Source organism: Oncorhynchus mykiss, chromosome 7, assembly GCF_057628025.1.
Source record: "Oncorhynchus mykiss isolate SJ-2025 chromosome 7, ASM5762802v1, whole genome shotgun sequence".
Taxonomy (NCBI): domain Eukaryota; kingdom Metazoa; phylum Chordata; class Actinopteri; order Salmoniformes; family Salmonidae; genus Oncorhynchus; species Oncorhynchus mykiss.
Window position 1 is genome coordinate 55,649,279 of NC_143028.1, and position 23,460 is coordinate 55,672,738.

The 23,460-nt window shown below is 40.1% G+C and overlaps 1 protein-coding gene and 1 long non-coding RNA gene across 2 annotated transcripts in view; both read left to right on the forward strand.

Moving 5' to 3' along the window:
* The first annotated feature begins 610 nt into the window (after window positions 1-610).
* LOC118965308 (uncharacterized) lies at window positions 611-5,489 on the forward strand. Its single transcript, XR_005052625.2, has 3 exons — window positions 611-854; window positions 2,736-2,819; window positions 3,810-5,489. It is a non-coding gene; the product is annotated as an uncharacterized LOC118965308 (long non-coding RNA).
* Window positions 5,490-5,679: 190 nt separating this feature from the next.
* LOC110528159 (testis-expressed protein 264 homolog) overlaps window positions 5,680-23,460 on the forward strand; it is a 124,225-nt gene continuing 106,444 nt past the window's right edge. The window contains exon 1 of the mRNA XM_021609987.3: window positions 5,680-7,017. Within this exon, the coding sequence (XP_021465662.3) occupies window positions 6,760-7,017 (258 nt within the window). The 5' untranslated portion in view covers window positions 5,680-6,759. The remainder of the gene's footprint in view (window positions 7,018-23,460) is intronic.

Sequence of the window (23,460 nt, forward strand, 5' to 3'; positions counted from 1 at the left end):
CTTGTTAATTGTTTCCTCCATGTGTAACTCTGTGTTGTCTGCTTATACTGATATGCTTTATCTTGACCAGGTCGCAGTTGCAAATGAGAACTTGTTCTCAACTAGCCTACCTGGTTAAATAAAGGTGAAATAAAAAATAAAAAAAATAAACTGTGGCTGAGAGAGGAGGGCACCAGGCTACAAACAGGGAGCAGACTGGTAAGACATGCACTAAATCAATGTCTATAAGATTGATGCAACAGTAAAATGGACTGTATCAGGATCAATTCCATTTCAATCCAGTCAATTCCAAAGATGTAATGATATTCTGAAAAGTTACATTGATTTTCAATGAGGATCTGTTCAGTATATAACAGTCTCTGCCTCTAGCAACCCTAGCCCGGCAGTTCCTGTGCCAGGAGTTGGTGACTACGAGCGGAGACCGAGAGAACCAAAGAGGACCCAAAGACAACGAGACTCTCCAAACTCTCCTCAGGTGTGTGTCCCATATGGATTCATGGCTGATGTAGAGCAGTTAATGAATTAAGGTGGCCATTAGGTGTCAGTATACCACAGACACTGGAAAGGGGAATTTACTTTATTGGATAGACCCAACCCTCTTGTAACCTCCATTTATTGTAGCTCTTCTCCTGCTATTGTGGTTGCCATGCTCCCACTGGCTGTATAAGGTGAATACTACTATTCAGAGTGTTCATGGTGTTTGCGTTTCCTTCTCCTCCTCTCTGTAATATTTACCTGGAACACACTGATGATGTTCTGAAGGCAGTGGAGGAGATAGCTGGAGAGGGCATCCCTGAGATCCTCAACGCAGTAGCCAAAGACGCCAGCTCTAGAACTTGGCCCACTCTCAACAGGTAGGTCCTGGTACATATGCGTACAACTACCACTATCTCTCCTGTCCTCTATAAGCCCCCCCCCCCCCCTCCCCAGGCTGACGTTCCTGGCGTTCTATAAGGGAATGATGGGAGAGCTTGAGAAGGCTGTGAGGAAGATTCCTCCTGTCAGGCACAGTGACAGCACTGAGGTACACCAGTTACACAACTGGACACATACACAGGCAGGCACAGAGGAACTGCCAGTGGAGCAGAGCAGAGCAGATGCAAGCTAGCTGGCTAGTGGGCGCTAGTAGACAGTGACTATGATACGCTTGTGTGTGACTGCATACATTCAGCAAGCATTAGTGCGTACTCTGTGTGATTTATAATGGGACATTTACCCATTTCTGTGTCCAGGTGAAGAGTGAGAAGCTGCTGACATGGAACCTGGTTGTCAGAGACTTCCACATCCTGGTCAACCTGGTCAAAGTACTGAGTCTGTTTGCACTAGGAGCTTGTCATGAATGGGTTAACCCTTATTCAAACACATGATGTGTCTTGAATGTGTAATGATTGTTCAGTTCACTATGGAACATGTATTGCTGGAAATAGCATTTAAATTACTGTGTCCACGCCAAATGAGAAGCGTGTAAACATGTATTCCCCCAGGTGTTCTGCCTCTCCAACACACACTCTGGCTGGAGGGAGATCAAGCCATCTGTCATGCTCTACTGGCTCCAGTGCAGGGGTGTATGTGTGTGTGCATGTGGATGGGCTCTGCTGGCTGGGTTTGGGTGTTGAGAAGCTCGAGGTAGTGTGTGTATTCTAATGTGTCGCCTCCATCTTCTCCTTGCCAGGTGTTTGACAACAGACCCGTGCTCAATGTGTGCCTGAAGGGGAGTCTCAGTACATTGACACTGGCTCACGCTGCCACAGTGTCAGACAGATTCCATAACTATTATATTACCTGTCTTTTTATGTTGTTGTTGTTGCTAGTATGGCCGTTTTTTCCTGGAGTCTTTCCTGAAGCTGGGGATGCAATTTGTTGGATTTCAGTTTTAAAAAGCACAAGATACAATACAAAATACTGAGGGGAAAAATACTAGAGAATGGTTTATTTAAAATTAAATAAGGCAACATTACATGGTGTTAATAGCAGCTAATGCTGAATTATTTGACATAATTTACAATAGTCATCAATACATAATACACAAGAAATCCATCAACACAATAAAATCTACACTACCGTTCAAAAGTTTGGGATCACTTAGAAATGCCCTTGTTTTTGAAAGAAAAGCACATTTTTTGTCCATTAAAATAACATCAAATTAATCAGAAATAGAGCGTAGACATAATGTTGTAAATTACTATTGTAGCTGGAAACGGCAGATAAAAAAAAAAATGGAATATCTACATAGGCGTACAGAGGCCCATTCTCAGCAACCATTACTCCTGTGTTCCAATGGCACGTTGTGTTAGCTAATCCAAGTGAATCATTTTAAAATGCTAATTGATCATTAGAAAACCCTTTTGCAATTATGTTAGCTCAGCTGAAAACTGTTGTTCTGATTAAAGAAGCAATAAAACACTTTTTTCCCCCCGTTACTACATGATTCCGCATGGGTTATTTCATAGTTTTGATGTCTTCCCTATTATTCTACATTGTAGAAAATAGTACAAATAAAGAAAAACCCTTGAATGAGTAGGTGTGTCCAAACTTTTGACAGGTACTGTATGTGTAACTGATAGACGCACACACACTACATGTTAATGTTTTTAAATGTATGTAAATTGCAAAGTCTTTTGTCTATTATGTATTTTTCTTTGTGTGTCGGACCCCAGTAAGACTAGATGTTGCCATTGGTGTTGGCCAATGGGGATCCTAATAAATCAAATCAAATAGATGCCTTTGTGTTGCAGGGTGAGGAGATCCTCTCTCAACGCTCAAAGGGGAGTTATGACGAGGAAGACTCCCTGCTGCCTCAGGAGCAGTCAGAAGATGAGGTACTGGCCATAATAAACTTATGAAGCTACTGAGTTAAATGTAATTTCTAAAATAATTTCTCTCTTTGTTACATATTTGATTAAAACACTATTCTAAATTCCCATAAGGAAAACAGACAAAAGCTTTTATGTGGCGTTTTTATCATCTTTAATTTTCTGCAAGCTTTCTGTCTATTGTAATCAAATCAAATTGTATTTGTCACATGCGCCGAATATAACAGGTGTAGACCTTACAGTGAAATGCTTACTTACAAGCCCTTAACCAACAATGCTGTTTTTAGAAAATACCTAAAAAAAGAAAAAATATGGGAAAAGAATAACAAATAATTAAAGAGCAGCAGTAAATAACAATAGTGGGGTATACACGGGGTACCGGTACAGAGTCAATGTGTCAATGTGCGGGGGCACCGGTGTCGAGGTAATTATGTACATATAGGTAGAGTTATTATGGCTATGCATAGATAATAACAGAGAGGAAGGAGTAGCAGCAGCGTGTGGGGCAATGCAAATAGACTGGGTAGCCATTTGATTAGCTGTTCAGGAGTCTTATGGCTTGAGGGCAGAAGCTGTTTAGAAGCCTCTTGGCGCTCCGGTAATCTCAAGAACATTTTGATTTGTGGAGGATCCTTATGTAGTGAATATTGAGGTTTACAGACAGCTGTAAGGGAAATGGGAAGCTGTGTGTGGAACACTGGGCTGATAAGATATGTTGTACTGTTTTTGTTCCTAGCTAATCATTACTGGCTAGATCCAGAAAACAACAGTGAGGCATGTTCAGGCGCACTGAGCCATGTTGTTAGACAGTAGCCTTCTATTCTACACTAAGGGGGTGATTTGCTGTACAATCCTTCTTAAACACTGCTCAGTTTGTTTATAACACATAGCTACTTCCCCAGCTTCCTCTGCTTGCAAAGTGAGATGTTTTCCTGTCTAATGCCCTGCTGTGGCAAAATTAGAGAGCTCAAACAAATGTTTTACTGTTTCTTTCAGGCCCAGGAGAGTGACTCTGAGGAGAGGAAGAATGGCAACAGGAAGGAAGAGGGGGATAACGATGAAATTGCAGATGACTCGGATAATTAGGACAATGTGTAGGAATACTGTCAACTCTGTGAACTCTTGACCTTTGTGTCAACAAACTCTAACCTTGCTTAACCCATATCCCTTTGCACCCTCAGATAGGAATAGGTCAGGGAGAACCAAGAGAGGATTCCTTGTGCGTTGCTGCCATTGAGAAAATGGACAATTAGGGGATTACTGTGGAAAGAGGGGTCACTATGTTAGTGGATGTTCAAAACGCTGCAAACGGCAATAGAGTGCTGCATTTTTTCAAACACTAATGTCTGAGGCTGAGAAAGGGTCTTATGAAATTGTGACGTTTTGGAAAGCTGCTGAGTGCAGAAAAGTTAGATTTACTTTGAAGATACAGTATGTTGCAATGAAATACTTCAACTGTAAAATATTATTATTCATGTATAAGACTCTCTTTAAATATTTTACAGATTTTCTCTATAAATATGTTAATCAGGTTTAGCATGTTTTAAAGTAACTGCCCAGTTAAAATCTCACTTTTAAAAGTTAACATTCTGTTAACTCATATCCAAATAATGTTGTTGACTCGTCCTATACTCGTATTTGTGGCCAAAGCACAAATTGGAGAAGAAACACTTAAAAACCCCCACCTCAAACTTTTTCTCAAAAAACAAATAGTTATCATATATAATGTGACGTACTGTATCATTCAAATATATACAAGTTAGTCTTGTTTCCAGTCTCACAAGCTTGATTGATTGCCTGAAACTGTAGTAGATAATGCAATGGGCTCATTTGAGTGGTAAGGCGAAAACAACCAACAGTAGACGAAGGTTGAGGAGTGAAGTTGGGGGAGGTGCATCTGTAACAGCTGAAAGTATGACACTAACCACATTTCCTTCCACAGTTTTGCGAGTAAAGTCATACCGTATATAAAAAAAATCACGACAGCTGTGATGCAAAAAAGAAAGGTCGATGGAAACTCCTTTATGCGCAAATGTGAATATAATCACCATCATATTGAAGTAAACTTAGTCACACGATATGGTGTGTGTGGTCCTCACCACTACGACTCAGGAAACCAAGTAGTTTATAAGGCTACAGATTAAATTATCTATGATGAACTTCACAGGGTGGTGAATGTGCACAGTGAACTTGATGCTCCATTACAATACATATCGAGGGTCTTATTCTGGTTACATGATGATCGATGCTTAAATATTCTGGCTCTTATTATCCACAATAATCTCATCATGTAGACTAGCCTACCCGCACTGTATCTGCGAGCTGTTGGCTACAGCGCATGTGCCAAAACCATAGTAGGCACATTTGTTATTTAACTCATCAGTTTTGTGACTAAACTATCGGTAGGGTTGAAAATGCGATGGAAACATTTAACTTTCGATTTTGAAAACTTCAGTGAAAAGACAATTTCGTGTGCACTGTCATCATGCACATATTTTTATCCGCAACAAGTCCATCGGGATTCTAGAATATTCGCATGAAAATCTGTCGCCAATTGGATGGAAACCTGGCTACTGATGTGGTTTTCCAACAAGGCTAAGTACAACATGGCAGTGTTGCCATTGTTTATGAAAGTTGTTCTTCATGTCGAAATAAATGTCTATAATCCCCATAAAACACTTAACTTGCAGTTGACTGTGGTGAAAACTTCTTGACCTTTGATCAAAATAATTTTTGTAAAGTTCATGCAGTCGACATGTAATTGCAAGTCTGGCAATTTTTATCCCCATAATGCAACACTTTGAAAGGCGGTGACTAACAATGACAAAAGTGATCAGCTCAACACGCCCCATGTACGCATCTCTTTGGTCAAGGAACCTACGAAGTTTACACAAGTGTAACAGGATGCGGATGTAGTCTCGTGGTAATATATTTTAGCTACTTTAAAATAAATGGCACCTGGACTAGCCAACCAGCCGATTGATAATGTAATAATAATTCCCACAATAATGCACAAATGTTATGTTATTTTTTATGATTATAGCTTCGTCGAAAAGGGACACCCCTTCATACGAGGCTAGATGGTTTATCCGGGAAGCATGTTCCTGTGTTTAGGGAAATAAACGGTGTTAGTCTATATAACGCCACCGTCCTACCACAGATGATCAATGAGCCAGATATCTCACAGGATGTATACATGTGAAGCATCCTGTTGGCGTTTCAACTCACTACCAAATATGATGAGGAGGAAGCCCAGCGGCCGGCAGTGGGAGAAGATGGAGCGAGATGGATTTTGGCCAAGATTCTGCAAATGTTCTCATTGATGAAACATTTGATCTGCATATAGTTTTCTGTTTCCAAAACTAAAATTGGTAACAAACAGTGTGGTATGCGTTTCGTATAATGTACCCTTTGCCAAAGTTTCTAAAAATTGGGATGTTTAAAAGGAGTGCAAGAGCGGGCTTTTATTATTGCCCATGCGCACTTCAGAGTAGGCGTTCCCTAACGAATAGATGCAAATAAATTCTAAAACGCGCCAATAGGATCTCACTAGCTTGTGCTTGGCTCTGCCCACCTCCGTGCTTGTGCTGCAGACTATGATTAATTTGCTCCATTGGAAACGACAGGCTCTGGTCTATCTTGGGTTAGTTATAAAAATCTTTCGCCCTACCTTCAGTTATCACGGAAAATCGTATGAATGCAAACAACAGTTATACGGATTATTCTCGTTTTTACATCACAAGCAATTCATATGCATCTTCTTTTCAAATCTCGGGGATATCTTATTCATGACGTTTGCGCTTTGTAGTTTGTAGACTGTCCGCAAATTTGTACATTCCGAGGAGGCTCTTCTTGACACTTCATATAGAGCTTGACATAATCAAAATAGAACGTTTCACTTGGAAGAGGTTGAGTTGCATCAGTGGCACCAGTGTTAGTGTAGAAAATGTCTGACTCTATTATTTTAGCACTGATAGTGTTTCTCATCTTGTGTTTGATTGTAACGGTGGTTGCAGCTGTTGTGTACTCTGGGCTGTTCACTGAGGTCAATATCAAGACAGGGTCGCCTTATATCAAAAACGTTACTATTGCCTACAAATTCCATAAAGGACCGTATAAAGACTGTGGTGCAGCTTTCACAGAGACTGTCAGTATTGGGCCAAAGCTCAATACCATCCGTGTGTCCTACGATGACTCCACAGAGGTAAGGTATGGTTCTTGCCTTTCTAATGGAGTGAGTGAGTGAGTGAGTGTGTGTGTGTGTGTGTGTGTGTGAGAGAGAGAGAGAATAACTGATATAAATAAACTGTCCTCACTTTCAGATGTTTTCTCACTGGCCACTCTTTTCAAAGGGACATGCCTTGAATCCAGAGAGCTGAATGTGAATTCTGATTTGGGAGCATTAATAGTCAGCTGTACAATGCCACGTTGCACAGCTGATGATTTCCCCCCTATTGTGGTTCCAGTTTACTTTGGCATTAGCATACAACTGACTCATACATGTCAAAGAGATGGGCAAATCCTCCCTCCCATGGGTCAGATGAGAACTGAATTTATGACACTAAATATAGTCTAGTAAGTACACCCTGACTAGTATTTATGCAGTTCTGTTCATTTTTATTTATAGTGCTTGCGGGGAATTTCTTCTGACACAGTGGCTGTAAGAACAAACTGTCTTGAGGGTTGTTCCTAGGCCTAGGCCTCCTTCTCGAGGCCCCACTGTTTAGTAATTTTACACTGCAACAGTTCGTGGAGTATCATGGTTACATCCTTGTTAATATTTTACTATACCTGTACTGTAATGCACCACTAAATATACAGCTGGGAACTGTATTTTGATTCAGTCCTTACATGAGCCTGGGTGTTTAGTCAACAAGCTGTGGCAGGCACACAACAGCTGCCTGTTAGATAGGATCTCGGTACACATCTAGGCTAACTGATGATAAGGGCTGAACACAGGCTGGGTGGCGAGTGGGACGGGCTGGCTATGCTCATGTGACCCAATGGTAATAGGAGCAGACAGGCTACAAGAGAAACAGGTTGAATATTACATTTGTGATGTGAAATTCCTGCAAGACCAGGAGTGAAAGTAAGCCAGGACGGTAAGGCATACCGGCAAAATAAATAGTTGGGGTACACCGTACCGGTAAAGGATGAGCCTATCACAATAATTAAAACACACTGAGTGTACAAAACATTATGAATATGTCATGAAAATAGCATGAACTGACCAGGTGAATCAAGGTAAAAGCTATGATCCCTTATTGATGTCTCTTGTCAAATCCACTTCAATAAGTGTAGATAAAGGGGTGGAGATGGATTTTGAGAAGCCTTGAGACAATTGAGACATGGATTGTGTATGTGTGCCAATCAGAGGGTGAATGGGCAAGAGAAAAGATTTAAGTGCCTTTGAACAGGGTATGGTAGTAGGTGCCAGGCACACGGTTTGAGTGTGTCAAGAACTGCAACACTGCTAGGTCTTTCACATTCAACAGTTTCTCGTGTGTATCAAGACTGGTCCCCCACCCAAAGGACATCCAGCCAACTTGACACAACTGTGGGAAGCATTGGAGTCAACATGGGCCAGTATCCCTGTGGAATGCTTTTGACACCTTGTAGAGGCCATGCCCCATTGAATTGAGGTTGTTCTGAGGGCAAAAGGGAGGGGTGGAACTCAATACTAGGAAGGTGTTCTTAATGTTTTGTACACTTGGTGTATATTCCAAGAGAACTGTAGGCTATTACACTATTTATCATTACTGTATGTCAGTCGGGTGAAAAATGAGTGAATAGACTTAAACTTGTGGAATATGTTCCAAAATGCGGCATGGTTCAATGATAACACTGAAATTGAAATTGATTCAATGATAACACTTTGTCAAGGCAAAGATGAGTGGCCGAGACAGTCGCCCGCGGACAGAAGTGTACGCATCAATTCATGTTACAAAACTTGTGTAGGCCTAATGAATAACAATCACCAAATTTCATTCAAAACACTTTTTGGTGTTTTGAAAGGGATCTCTCTTTGGCACAATTATTTGAGAGTGTTGTAGCCTAGTAGTTGGAATAGTAGACTAACTGAGGTCTGGACACTGACTGTAGGCCTCACATTAGGGCTGGGCGGTATACTGTATTTTATGATATTTGGTATTGATGCAGGGACCGGTTTGGGTTTTTACTCTACCTTCTATACCAGTATTTTAATATTTAGTTTGTTAAATGTGATATGCCATGTATAATGTCAATTTTTATAGTTTACTTCGCTACTTGAGTCATCTCTTTCTCTCTGTGCTACTTTCCACACAGACCTAGCCACGCCCCCTGTCACTCAAGGAGCGCATTTGATGTTCCTCAACCACGACACTTGCTTTCAGTCTGCATGGAAAATGCAGCACATGCAACAATGTTGATGACAACAATGCTGTTTTCACTTTGCTTCATAATATAAATCCACTAGCGTTCTATAATGACACTATTAGTTTGTGTTTCTTACATCAGCAAACAGCTAGTTTGTCTTTTCTTAGCAAGTTGCCCTAAATCTTGTGAGATGCTAATTGCTAGCTAATAAATGTACTGAGTAAGAGCAAACATAGCTAGCTAATACAGCCTGATAATACCAGTGATGGTGTAGATCTAAATCAGCATGTTGTTTATGCAACAGTATCTTCTAAATCAAAGAGGAATATGCAAAGCAAGAATATGTTAGTTACATGAAGTAGCTATGAGAAAACATGCAATGTAGCCAAAGCCTATAGGATCCTCTAGGGAACACTTATCAACACTTTAGTTCCTACCCTGTCACAATAACTCCTCCCTGGAATTTTAATTCGTTGTCATCTCAAACAAGACTGTTTTCAAAGTGCCCACTATTATATTCTAACTATAGAATTATAATAGTCATTCTATTTCCATGATTCCAACAGTTTTGCTGTAATTCACAAGTGAAATCGCAATTGCAACATATGGTTAAAAATAAGTCCTGGATTATTTGCCCATATCGTGCAGCCCTACGTAGCAGTGTGGAATTTCTCAATTGAGCAGTGGTGTAAAGTACTTTAAGTAAAAATACTTTCAAGTACTACTTAAGTAGTAGTAGTATTTTTTGTTTGTTGGTATCTGTACTTTACTTTACTATTTTTATTGTTGACAACTACACTACATTCCTAAAGAAAATACAGTACTTTTTACTCCATTCATTTTCCCTGACACCCAAAAGTACTCGTTACATTTGAAATGCTTAGCAGGACAGGAAAATGGTCAAATTCACGCATTTGTCAAGAGAACATCCCTAGTCATCTACTGCCTCTGATCTGGAGGACTCACTAAACACAAATGCTTTGTCTGTAAATTATGTTGGAGTGTGCTCCTGGCTATCTGTAAATACAAAAGAAACAAGAAAATGGTGCCATCTGGTTTGCTTAATGTAAGGAAATTGAAATTATTTGATACTTAAGTACATTTTATCAATTACATTTACTTTTGATACTTAAGTATATTTTAAACCAAATACTTTTAGACTCTTACTCAAGTAGTATTATACTGTGTGACTTTCACTTTTAATTGAGTAATTTTCTATTAACATATCTTTACTTTTACTCAAGTATGACAATTGGGTACTTTTTCCACCACTGCAATTGAGTGCAGGAAATGCAGAAATAATAAAAGTGCTGAAATTTGTTTTAGTTGAATTGAACAGTATTAAAACATCAGAATGGAGAAATACTCTTAGAATGTACAGCTGAAGTCGGAAGTTTACATACACCTTAGCCAAATACATTTAAACTTAGTTTTTCACAATTCCTGACATTTAATCCTAGTAACAATTCCCTGTCTTAGGTCAGTTAGGATCACCACTTTTTGTTAACGATGTGAAATGTCAGAATCATATTAGAGAGAATGATTTATTTCAGCTTTTATTTCTTTCATCACATTTCCAGTGGGTCAGAAGTTTACATGCACTCAATTAGTATTTGTTTGCATTGCCTTTAAATTGTTTAACCTGGGTCAAACATTTCAGGTAGCCTTCCTCAAGCTTCCCACAATAAGTTGGGTGAATTTTGGCCCATTCCTCCTGACAGAGCTGGTGTAACTGAGTCAGGTTTGTAGGCCTCCTTGCTCGTACATGTTTTTTTTCAGCTCTGCCTACACATTTTCAATATGATTGAGGTCAGGGCTTTGTGATGGCCACTCCAATACCTTGACTTTGCTGTCCTTAAGCCATTTTTCCACAACTTTGTAAGTATGCTTGGGGTCATTGTCTATTTGGAAGACCCATTTGCGTCCAAGCTTTAACTTCCTGACTGATGTTGCTTCAATATATCCGCCAACTTATCCAGCCTCATGATGCCATCTATTTTGTGAAGTGCACCAGTCTCTCCTGCAGCAAAGCACCCCCACAACATGATGTTGCCACCCCTGTGCTTCATGGTAGGGATGGTGTTCTTTGTCTTGCAAGCGTCCCACTTTTTCCTTCAAATATAACAATGGTCATTATGGCCAAACAGTTCTATTCTATTCTGTTTCATCAGACCAGAGGACATTTCTCCAAAAAGTACGATCTTTGTCCCCATGTGCAGTTGGAAAGCATAGTCTGGCTTTTTTATGGCGGTTTTGGAGCAGTGGCTTCTTCCTTGCTGAATGGCCTTTCAGGTTGTCGAAATAGGACTCGTTTTACTGTGGATATAGATACTTTTGCACCCGTTTCCTCCAGCATCTTCACAAGGTCCTTTGCTGTTGTTCTGGGATTGATTTGCACTTTTCGTACCAAATTACATGAATCTCTAGGAGACAGAATGCGTCTCCTTCCTGAGCGGTATGACAGCTAGTTGGTCCCATGGTGTTTATTCAAATCAAATCAAATCAAATTTTATTTGTCACATACACATGGTTAGCAGATGTTAATGCGAGTGTAGCGAAATGCTTGTGCTTCTAGTTCCGACAATGCAGTAATAACCAACAAGTAATCTAACTAACAATTCCAAAACTACTGTCTTATACACAGTGTAAGGGGATAAAGAATATGTACATAAGGATATATGAATGAGTGATGGTACAGAGCAGCATAGGCAGGATACAGTAGATGGTATCGAGTACAGTATATACATGAGGTGAGTATGTAAACAAAGTGGCATAGTTAAAGTGGCTAGTGATACATGTATTACATAAGGATGCAGTCGATGATATAGAGTACAGTATATACGTATGCATATGAGATGAATAATGTAGGGTAAGTAACATTATATAAGGTAGCATTGTTTAAAGTGGCTAGTGATATATTTACATAATTTCCCATCAATTCCCATTATTAAAGAGGCTGGAGTTGAATCAGTGTGTTGGCAGCAGCCACTCAATGTTAGTGGCTGTTTAACAGTCTGATGGTCTTGAGATAGAAGCTGTTTTTCAGTCTCTCGGTCCCAGCTTTGATGCACCTGTTCTGACCTCGCCTTCTGGATGATAGCGGGGTGAACAGGCAGTGGCTCGGGTGGTTGTTGTCCTTGATGATCTTTATGGCCTTCCTGTGACATCGGGTGGTGTAGGTGTCCTGGAGGGCAGGTAGTTTGCCCCCGGTGATGCGTTGTGCAGACCTCACTACCCTCTGGAGAGCCTTACGGTTGTGGCCGGAGCAGTTGCCGTACCAGGCGGTGATACAGCCCGACAGGATGCTCTCAATTGTGCATCTATAGAAGTTTGTGAGTGCTTTTGGTGACAAGCCAAATTTCTTCAGCCTCCTGAGGTTGAAGAGGCGCTGCTGCGCCTTCTTCACGATGCTGTCTGTGTGGGTGGACCAATTCAGTTTGTCTGTGATGTGTACGCCGAGGAACTTAACTTACTACCCTCTCCACTACTGTTCCATCGATGTGGATAGGGGGGTGTTCCCTCTGCTGTTTCCTGAAGTCCACAATTATCTCCTTAGTTTTGTTGATGTTGAGTGTGAGGTTATTTTCCTGACACCACACTCCGAGGGCCCTCACCTCCTCCCTGTAGGCCGTCTCGTCATTGTTGGTAATCAAGCCTACCACTGTTGTGTCGTCCGCAAACTTGATGATTGAGTTGGAGGCGTGCGTGGCCACGCAGTCGTGGGTGAACAGGGAGTACAGGAGAGGGCTCAGAACGCACCCTTGTGGGGCCCCAGTGTTGAGGATCAGCGGGGTCGAAATGTTGTTGCCTACCCTCACTACCTGGGGGCGGCCCGTCAGGAAGTCCAGTACCCAGTTGGACAGGGCGGGGTCGAGACTCAGGGTCTCGAGCTTGATGACGAGCTTGGAGGGCACTATGGTGTTAAATGCCGAGCTGTAGTCGATGAACAGCATTCTCACATAGGTATTCCTCTTGTCCAGATGGGTTAGGGCAGTATGCAGTGTGGTTGAGATTGCATCGTCTGTGGACCTATTTGGGCGGTAAGCAAATTGGAGTGGGTCTAGGGTGTCAGGTAGGGTGGAGGTGATATGGTCCTTTACTAGTCCTTTAAAGCACTTCATGATGACGGAAGTGAGTGCTACGGGAGGCGGTAGTCGTTTAGCTCAGTTACCTTAGCTTTCTTGGGAACAGGAACAATGGTGGCCCTCTTGAAGCATGTGGGAACAACAGACTGGGATAGGGATTGATTGAATATGTCCGTAAACACACCAGCCAGCTGGTCTGCGCATGCTCTAGGGCGCGGCTGGGGATGCCGTCTGGGCCTGCAGCCTTGCGAGGGTTGACACGTTTAAATGTTTTCCTCACGTCGGCTGCAGTGAAGGAGAGTCCGCATGTTTTCGTTGCAGGCCGTGTCAGTGGCACTGTATTGTCCTCAAAGCGGGCAAAAAAGTTATTTAGTCTGCCTGGGAGCAATGGTTGCCATGGCGCCGACAGAGATGGCCGCCTCGCTTCATGTTCCTAGGAAACTATGCAGTTTTTTGTTTTTTTACGTGTTATTTCTTACATTAGTACCCCAGGTCATCTTAGGTTTCATTACATACAGTCGAGAAGAACTACTGAATATAAGATCAGCGTCAACTCACCATCAGTACAACCAAGAATATGATTTTCGCGAAGCGGATCCTGTGTTCTGCCTTTCAACCAGGACAACGGAATGGATCCCAGCCGGCGACCCAAAAAAACAACTCCGTAAAAGAGGGAAACGAGGCGGTCTTCTGGTCAGACTCCAGAGACGGGCACATCGTGCACTACTCCCTAGCATTCTTCTCGCCAATGTCCAGTCTCTTGACAACAAGGTTGATGAAATCCGAGCAAGGGTAGCATTCCAGAGGGACATCAGAGACTGTAACGTTCTTTGCTTCACGGAAACATGGCTCACTGGAGAGACGCTATCGGAGGCCAGCGGGTTTCTCCACGCATCGCGCCGACAGAAACAAACATCTTTCTGGTAAGAAGAGGGGCGGGGGCGTATGCCTTATGGCTAACGAGACGTGGTGTGATCACAGAAACTCATATCCTTCTGTTCACCTGATTTAGAATTCCTCACAATCAAATGTCGACCGCATTATCTACCAAGAGAATTCTCTTCGATTATAATCACAGCCGTATATATTCCCCCCCAAGCAGACACATCGATGGCTCTGAACAAACTTTATTTAACTCTTTGCAAACTGGAATCCTTACATCCTGAGGCTGCATTCATTCTAGCTGGGGATTTTAACAAGGCTAATCTGAAAACAAGACTCCCCAAATTGTATCAACATATCGATTGCGCAACCAGGGCTGGAAAAACCTTGGATCATTGTTATTCTAACTTCCTCGACGCATATAAGGCCCTGCCCCGCCCTCCTTTCGGAAAAGCTGACCACGACTCCATTTTGCTGATCCCTGCCTACAGACAGAAACTAAAACAAGAAGCTCCCACGCTGAGGTCTGTCCAACGCTGGTCCGACCAAGCTGATTCCACACTCCAAGACTAAATAACGTTTGTTCAGAGCCATCGATGTGTCTGCTTGGGGGGAATATATACGGCTGTGGTTATAATCGAAGAGAATTCCCTTGGTAGATAATGCGGTCGACATTTGATTGTGAGGAATTCTAAATCAGGTGAACAGAAGGATTTGAGTTCCTGTATGTTTCTGTGATCACACCACGTCTCGTTAGCCATAAGGCATACACCCCCGCCCCTCTTCTTACCAGAAAGATGTTTGTTTCTGTCTGCGCGATGCGTGGAGAAACCAGTTGGCTGCACCGACTCCGATAGCGTCTCTCCAGTGAGCCATGTTTCTGTGAAGCAAAGAACGTTACAGTCTCTGATGTCCCTCTGGAATGCTACCCTTGCTCGGATTTCATCAACCTTGTTGTCAAGAGACTGGATATTGGCGAGAAGAATGCTAGGGAGTGGTGCACGATGTGCCCGTCTCCGGAGTCTGACCAGAAGTCCGCTCCGTTTCCCTCTTTTACGAAGTCGTTTTTTTGGGTTGCCGGCTGGGATCCATTCCGTTGTCTTGGGTGAAAGGCAGAACACAGGATCCGCTTCGCGAAAGTCATATTCTTGGTCGTACTGATGGTGAGTTGACGCTGCTCTTATGTTCAGTAGTTCTTCTCGACTGTATGTAATGAAACCTAAGATGACCTGGGGTACCAATGTAAGAAATAACACGTAAAAAAACAAAAAACTGCATAGTTTCCTAGGAACGCGAAGCGAGGCGGCCATCTCTGCATACTATTGTTTGTACAGATGCATGTGGTAATATCAGCCGTTAGGAAATTACTCCCAAGGATGAACCAGACTTGTGGAGGTCTACAATTTATTTTCTGAGGTCTTGGCTGATTTCTTTTGATTTCCCCATGATGTCAAGCAAAGAGGCACTGAGTTTGAAGTTTGAAATGGATCCACAGTGTCATGACGTTGCCCTCTTTGGGTATAGCAAGCCCCTTCCCCCTCTCCCTGCCTCCCCCTGCCTCCTTCAACTAGGCTGCTGTGGTCAGAGAGGGGTCGTAAATTCCTGATGAGAAGACCCTGACACATGGCCACACAGTTTAAGAGGCGGAGTGAACTTCCACCTCACAGAACTTGAGGTCCGAACAAATTTCATGTTCCGGACAAGGTATAAAAGATTGGTGAAGAATCCAGCTACGAACTGGTCCATTTGTTACATTTTGGGGAAGCTCATGGGAGACCCATTACCAGAACGCTGTTTATATAATAGCCTCAGATATGAGGTTTACATCTAATTGTTGTATAAGATGAATGAGTGAGTATGATACTGTTTACACAATTTTACAATGTGATTTTGGACTGTTTAATGAAGGAAAATCCAATTCCCTTTTGAGTTTAACTAAATCAGAAGACCGCCCACTGAGCCCAGTTAGGGTCAGGCATCCTGGGACAACCCCTTTTCTGCAATTCCGAATAAAACCTAACTTTGAGAAATTATCACCAGACCATGTTTTTCTCCATTAGGAGAGGACGAAGGTTGTAGACCATTGCTGAATCTTTTAACCATACCACGTGGTTAAACTCTTAGACTATCGATACCGACATAATAAGAACAAGTCTTTGATATTAATTACTAGTCTGCAGCTAGGAATTTGGTATCATTGAATGCGAAGAACGACAACTGCCGAAAACATCCATTCTATAATGAATGAAGGAATGTCACTCTGAACAATCTACTATAACCACAACCAAGAGAGAGAGGGAGAGAGACGGACAATTCTACAAAGAAACAAACTTTTCACCAGCGATCAAGATGACACACTGAGCGTAAATATATATATTGATTGCAATTTTTCCCGAATGAGTGAGCGTTCATGTGCAAAGGATTAGCATTTCAATTGTTATATAATTATCAACTCTGTAGTGACTTCTCAGCTGACCCCACTCCGTGTTTTGTCCACCAAGCCGCGATGCCGGTTTAGCCCACTAGGGCACATTCCCTTATCATTTCTTGTAACCATATTTATTTATGCATTTCTGTGAATTACTTAGTAATAAATAAATGATTTAAGACAATTGATGAATGGATGACTCAAAGTGAAGACTGGATTCGTGCAGATAACAATAACAATTTACGATGTTTGGAATGAGACTAACATGAGGTAAAATAAATAATTCATTAATCAGAAGACTATTGATCAGATATGAAAAGATCTGAAAGGTTATATTGGGAAATTATATCTTTGTAATCTGAATATTTTCCTTGGTGCCCCGACTTCCTAGTTAATTACAGTTTCATGATTAATCAGTCTAACCGCGTAATACTAATTACAGAGAATCTTTGATAAATTTAAGTCTTCAATTTAATGATAGTAAAGACACGACAATAGGTACACCTCCAATTGATTGAAATGTCAATTAGCCTATCAGAAGCTTCTAAAGCCATGACATAATTTTCTGGAATTTTCCAAGCTTTTTAAAGGCACAGTCAACTTAGTGTATGTGAACTTCAGACCCACTGGAATTGTGATACAGTGAATATTAAGTGAAATTATGTCTGTAAACAATTGTTGGAAAAATGACTTGTGTCATGCACAAAGTAGATGTCCTAACCGACTTGCCAAAACTATAGTTTGTTAACAAGACATTTGTGGAGTGGTTGAAAAATGAGTTTTAATGACTCCAACCTAAGTGTATGTAAACTTCAGACTTCAACTGTATGTGTTGCCACCCTAGGATTATTCAGTACTCATAAAGCAAATGTAGAACCTTAATTATTCGAAACCAATAAATATTGTCATACCGTGCAATTAAAAAAATATATACTGTGATATAATATTTTTGCAATATCGCCCAGCCCTACCTCACATTTTTTATTTTATTTATTAGGATCCCAATTAGCGGAAGCCAATGGCGACAGCTAGTCTTACTGGTATCCGAAACATAGTGAAAAATATATTAAAGACAAAATCATTTCCAATTTAAAAACATTAACATGTAGTGTGTGTGCATTTATCAGTTAAACATTTGTATATCCGTACATCCGTACATACACAACAAGTAGGTCACATTGGGGAGAGGGCTTGTGCCGTCAGGTGTTGCTTTATTAGTTTAAAAAAACAAGTTTTTCTGTTCTATATAAGATGGGAGTTCCATGCACTCATGGCTCTGAAATAATATTTTGTGTTTAGTTGTGAAAAAACCCCACGGTGGCACATAAGTGTGTGTGTGTGTGTGTGTCCGTGCTGTTTATAAGTTGACTATGCAAACAATTTAGAATTTCCAACACATTCATGTTTCTTAGAAAAAAAAAGAAGTGACGCTGTCAGTCTTGCCTCAACTCTCAGCCAAGAGAGACTGGCATGCGCAGTATTAATATTAGCCCGCTCTGTTCTGGGCCAGCTGCAGCTTAACTAGGTCTTGCTTTGCAGTACTTGACCATATGACTAAACTATAATCAAGATAAGATAAAACTAGAGCCTGCAGGACTTGCTTTGTGGAGTGTGGTGTCAAAAAAGCAGAGCATCTCTTTATTACAGACAGGCCTCTCCCCAACTTTACAACCATTGAATCTATATGTTTTGACCACGACAGTTTAACACCAAGTACTTTAGTCTCCTCAACTTGTTCAACAGCCACAATATTATTTTTGGATACAATGTTCAGACATTCACAGAAGTAGCTACAGCATAACACAATCTTACAAACCGGAAAATGTAGGCTACATTTGTTTTTGTTTTTCAATATTTTTTTTATTAACAACAAATCAATACATAAAGCACATGAGGGAACACAAGCATACATAGATTACAAACAATGGGCAATCGAGCTAGGGGGTACAATATCACATTACATTACACAAGGACCTTAAGGGACATGCATATACTTACAATTCTAACAGCTTTTTTTGTTAGTAGAGCATTTAACCGTCTTAAAATACAGTTCAATTTCTTTTTATAGGGTACGAAAATGTGTTTTTCTGTTTGTAAATTTACATTTGTGTATATGAAATTTGGCCAAAATAATAATGAAATTAATTACACAAATGTTTCAGCTTATTTATATCGTATGTAAAGACTCCAAGCATTACATCTCTCCACAATAGTGTAAAATCTTCATAAATGTGTTCAATTATAAATCTACTGATATCTTGCCACAGTTTTCTTACATGAATACAATGCCAAAAAAGATGCAACACTGTTTATGGGTGGTCCTTACAAAAAGAGCAATTTGAGTTGATGTTTTCCTTAAACTTCTTCATATAGTGGTTGGCAGGATAATATTTATAAATCATTTTTAAAACAATTTCCTTTAACAAGTAGGTATGTGTGTGGCAACATCCAAACTTTTTTCCAACAGATATCAATAAATCCATTCCAATAAGGCATGACATAAGGTACAACATCCTGCTGAAACAAGGTTCGTATCGCTCTGTTGTTGAATGGACCAAAAGAGAAACAAATCTTTCCTACTGATGAGTCAACAGGGTCAACAGAAGGTAGGCTCTGAGGGTCAGGTCTTGACACGTTCCTGAATAACAGAGCAACACCTGAGGGAATGGCATCTAAAACAATTGCAAAATCTTTAGGTGTTACAGGGACCTTGTAAAGTGATAAGAATTCCTTATAACTGAGTAAAAGACCCTCTGCATTTACCAGTTGGCTCACCAATAGGATATTATTTCGGAACCAATATTCTAAAAACAAAGAAGTATTTTTATACAATATATCCCGATTATTCCATATATAATATCTGTGTGGAGAAAAATTGTGTTTATAAATTAAGGACCATGACAAGAGAACCTGCTGATGAAAAGCAGAAAGTTTCACTGGAACTTTGTCAATATTATAATTGCAAAACAACATGAAGTTAAGGCCACCAAAAGTAGAGAAGACATGATGAGGAATACAATTCCAGATAGAAGTGGGTCTTCTTAGGAATTGTTTTATCCAATTGATCTTAAAAGTATTATTTAAAGTAGTAAAGTCCAGAAAATTCAGTCCACCATTCTCATAAGTGTTCATTGCAACAGTTTTCCTAATGTAATGGGTACGGTTTCTATCTCCTTGTTTATTTTACTGTCAAGATATAAAGATACCTTCAGCCTTGGTTATTAGGGGACTCTACCTTTTAAAGATAAGTCCCTCTGTAGCCATTGATTTAGACTCTTCTGGGAATTTTTAATAAGATGGTTAAAATTGAACAAGCCTCTAGACTTCTGATCCTTTCTAATGGTTATGCCTAAATATGTAAGTTCTTCTTTTACTGGAATACCATAATATGAAGGTGTCACACAATCTTTGACAGCTATGAATTCACATTTATTAATGTTAAGATAAGCCCAGACGCTTTGGAAAAGGATTGTATCACATTGAATGATATGGGAATTTGGTTAGCGTCTTTCAGAAAAAGTGTAGTATCATCAGCCAGCTGGCTTATAATAATTTCTTTATCAGCTATGGAAATACCTTGTACAGGACTATTATTTAAAGAATTTGCAAGAAGTTGGGTGATTAATAAAAACAGGTAGGGAGAGATAGAACAACCTTGCCTAATTCCTCTCTTTAACTCAAATCTAGTTGAGGTGCCATATTTCAATTTGATAGAGCTGTTACCATTTGCATAGAGAGTCTTAATAGTCTTGCAGAAAAAATCCCCAAAGCCTAGTCTCAAGGGAGTGGAAGAGAAACTGATGCTCTACTGTGTCAAATGCTTTATAAAAATCTAAAAATAATATGAAGCTATCGTCAGTTTAGGTCTGAGTAGTCAAGTATGTCTAATACTAGTCTGACATTGTTAGAAACATGTCTGTTCCTCATGAAGCCAGACTGTCGTTCATCAATGATTGCATCTAGGACCTCTAATTCTTTTTGCAAGTAGTAAGGCTTATATCTTATAGTCATTATTAAGAAGACAAATTGGACGCCAGTTATCGATGAGCAGCACTTATTTTTTAGGCTTAGGTATCAGTGTTATTAACCCCTGACTCATTGTAGGAGGGAGAACATTGTTTTTAATACTCTCTAAAAAGACTTCAAATAGGAAAGGGAGCTACTTGTTCAGAAAATAATTTGTAAAATTCTGATGTAATTCCATCAACACCTGGTGATTTATTGTTCTTTAGATGTTTGATAGACTCTATAATCTCTTCAACTTTGATGGGTTCATCACACTGTTTAGATTTTATATCACTGATAGAGTGAACATTATTCAGTGAGTTAAAAAAACATATCTGTGGATTCCTGACAGTATGTAGAGTAATACAATTTTCTGTAAAAATTGCTACAGTATTTAGCGATTTATATTCTGGTCATCTGTAATAACACCATTAATCTTTTAACTTATGGATAGTGTTATTTTTAGTGTGACATTTCTCAAGTCTAAAGAAATAGGATGAATTCTGTTCTCCCTCAATCCATTTTTTCCTAGATCTAATAAAGGCTCCTTCTGCTTTTAATTTATATATATTATCCAGTTTATTTTGTAACTCAATTAGTTCCATCTTCTCCTCCCCCGAGAGGTCGGCTGGGGACCTCTGAGAAAGGGAATTTATCTTAATGATCACCTTTTCCTCTTCAGCTCTTCTGGTCTTAGCAAGATTACTACCACATTTGATAAGGTATTTGGACACCTCAAATTTAGGTTACATAGGCTACATTTGTCAGAGCGCTAACTGAGGAAAGATTGACGTAACACAAGTGGTCATAATTTTATAACTCTCGGCTGACAGAAACTACAATTTGAATTAGTTAATAGCAGTTACTATTTATAATTTATCCCATAACAGGTGAGCTCACCATTGATCGAAATAATTGATAGAAAAAAATGCTTTCTAGAAATCTAAAGTCATTCGACAATGGGTAGTTTGCGCGCTGCCATTTTTTTTGTTTGTTTTCGCATCAACCAAAGATGATAATAAGAGGAGACGATGAGTTTGGTCTGTTTATAGTATGCATGTTGAAGGGGGTGTGTCGTCTACGATCATTCACTTCCCTTTATTCACTTCCGGAAGTTTACCCGAAAGATGAATGAACCATTCTTTCACCTCCTTTTCTTGTAACATCTTTGGTTTGAGAGACGTTTAAACATGGCACCACATATAGCTGGTAAAGAGCTTAGCATTAGCTCATTATAATCAGTACAACCTTTAAAAAGGTATTGGGTGTCCATTACATTCTATGCATTAATCAGAATGCATTATTTGTCAACAGTACTTGAAAATGTGAATTAAACTGTAAATACAGTAATGAAACAGCAGGGAGCAGGTCTCAAACCCTATGTGCCTACAGTAGAAACGACAACACGTTTACAGAAAATAAGGAACTTACTTTGATAGGAACATACACATGTCCAAAGTTATTATTTGTAAGGAAAACAAGCACCAGACAGAAAATGTATGTGAATTAATGAGGAGGCAGGAACCCACCTCAATTCCAACTGTTGATCGAAAATACAACTTAGTCAATAATATCAAAGGCTGCAATGAAATCTGAAAGTACAGCTCCCACAATCTTTGTATTATCAATTTCTTTCCACCAATCATAGAATGGACCTATCCCAAAAATAAATAAATGTTCATTCTGAACAGAACCATTATTTTTTTCGTTCCGTTACACAGGTCCAACCTGAAGTTTAGTTCTGAACCGTTTCGAACTCCCAAAAAGTTACATTTTATATCGTTCCATTTTAAACCTGAGATTTGTATTTACATTTCGCTCAACTTTAAATTACTTCACCAATCAGTGCGGATAGAGTATCTTGCTATGGAGCAGGCAAGCTATTGGAGTGTAGGGCGCAAGAAGCAACAGAAATTTTGTTGGGCGAGAGACGATGGAGAAGGAGGCTTGCATTATCTGAATTAGGCCCACTGAATTATACCAACTGAGGAGCGGCTTCTATGAAGGTTGGCTAGCTAGCTAACAAGCTTCTGTGTGCAGAGTGGCATCAGAATTAAAATAAAAACACCTTACCTTTTCGTACTTTATAAATCCAATTTGAAACGTGAACTGTAGTACCTTTTTAAGTAGCATTGAAAAGGTTAATCCGGTCTTCTCTAATAAAAAAATATCTCTGATTTCTGAATCACGCATGTAATGTCAGTAGGCTACAGTAGACTGTGTTTCAGAGGGAGGGGCAGGTAGCCTACACACAGAAGCACTGGCAAATATGTTCAGCTGGCAGGCAGGCAGACACCGGAATACGTTTCTGAGTGACAGAGTGAGGTCTTTAATGGGACTAGAAAAAAATGTCCAGAACATTATTAACCGGTTCCCATGCTTTTAAAATAACGGTTCTGTTCCAGAACGGTTCCTCAACATTTTTTGTTCATCTCTGGTATTCGGTTCTGTTCCCTGAACCGGGTTCAACCCCTGCTTCAGACCACTGCAATTTAGCTGGTACACATTTACATTTTTATTGGATTGAAATTTTAACTTCTAATTACTACCACAAAGATGGCCTTCGGTCCACCTACCATCAAATATCAACTTAAATGATCATGTCTATTCTATGATCTATATTTCAATAGGTTTCCAATGGAGGATTAAAACAGCAGATATTCTCATTCAAGTTAACCTTCTCTGATGTGTGACATCAAACTGTCTTTGTGGTAAAGAATGTAAGAGGGGCGCTGCACCATCTTGTGGACTGGCTGCGCCACTATGTAATCATTGTCCAGGCACCACACCATAATAGAGTATTTTTTGCAGGAAATGGCAGTTTCAACAACAGGAGTCCAAAGGGGGGCACTTGGGCACGTCCCTGACCAAGGCCCTTCTCCCCCGATTG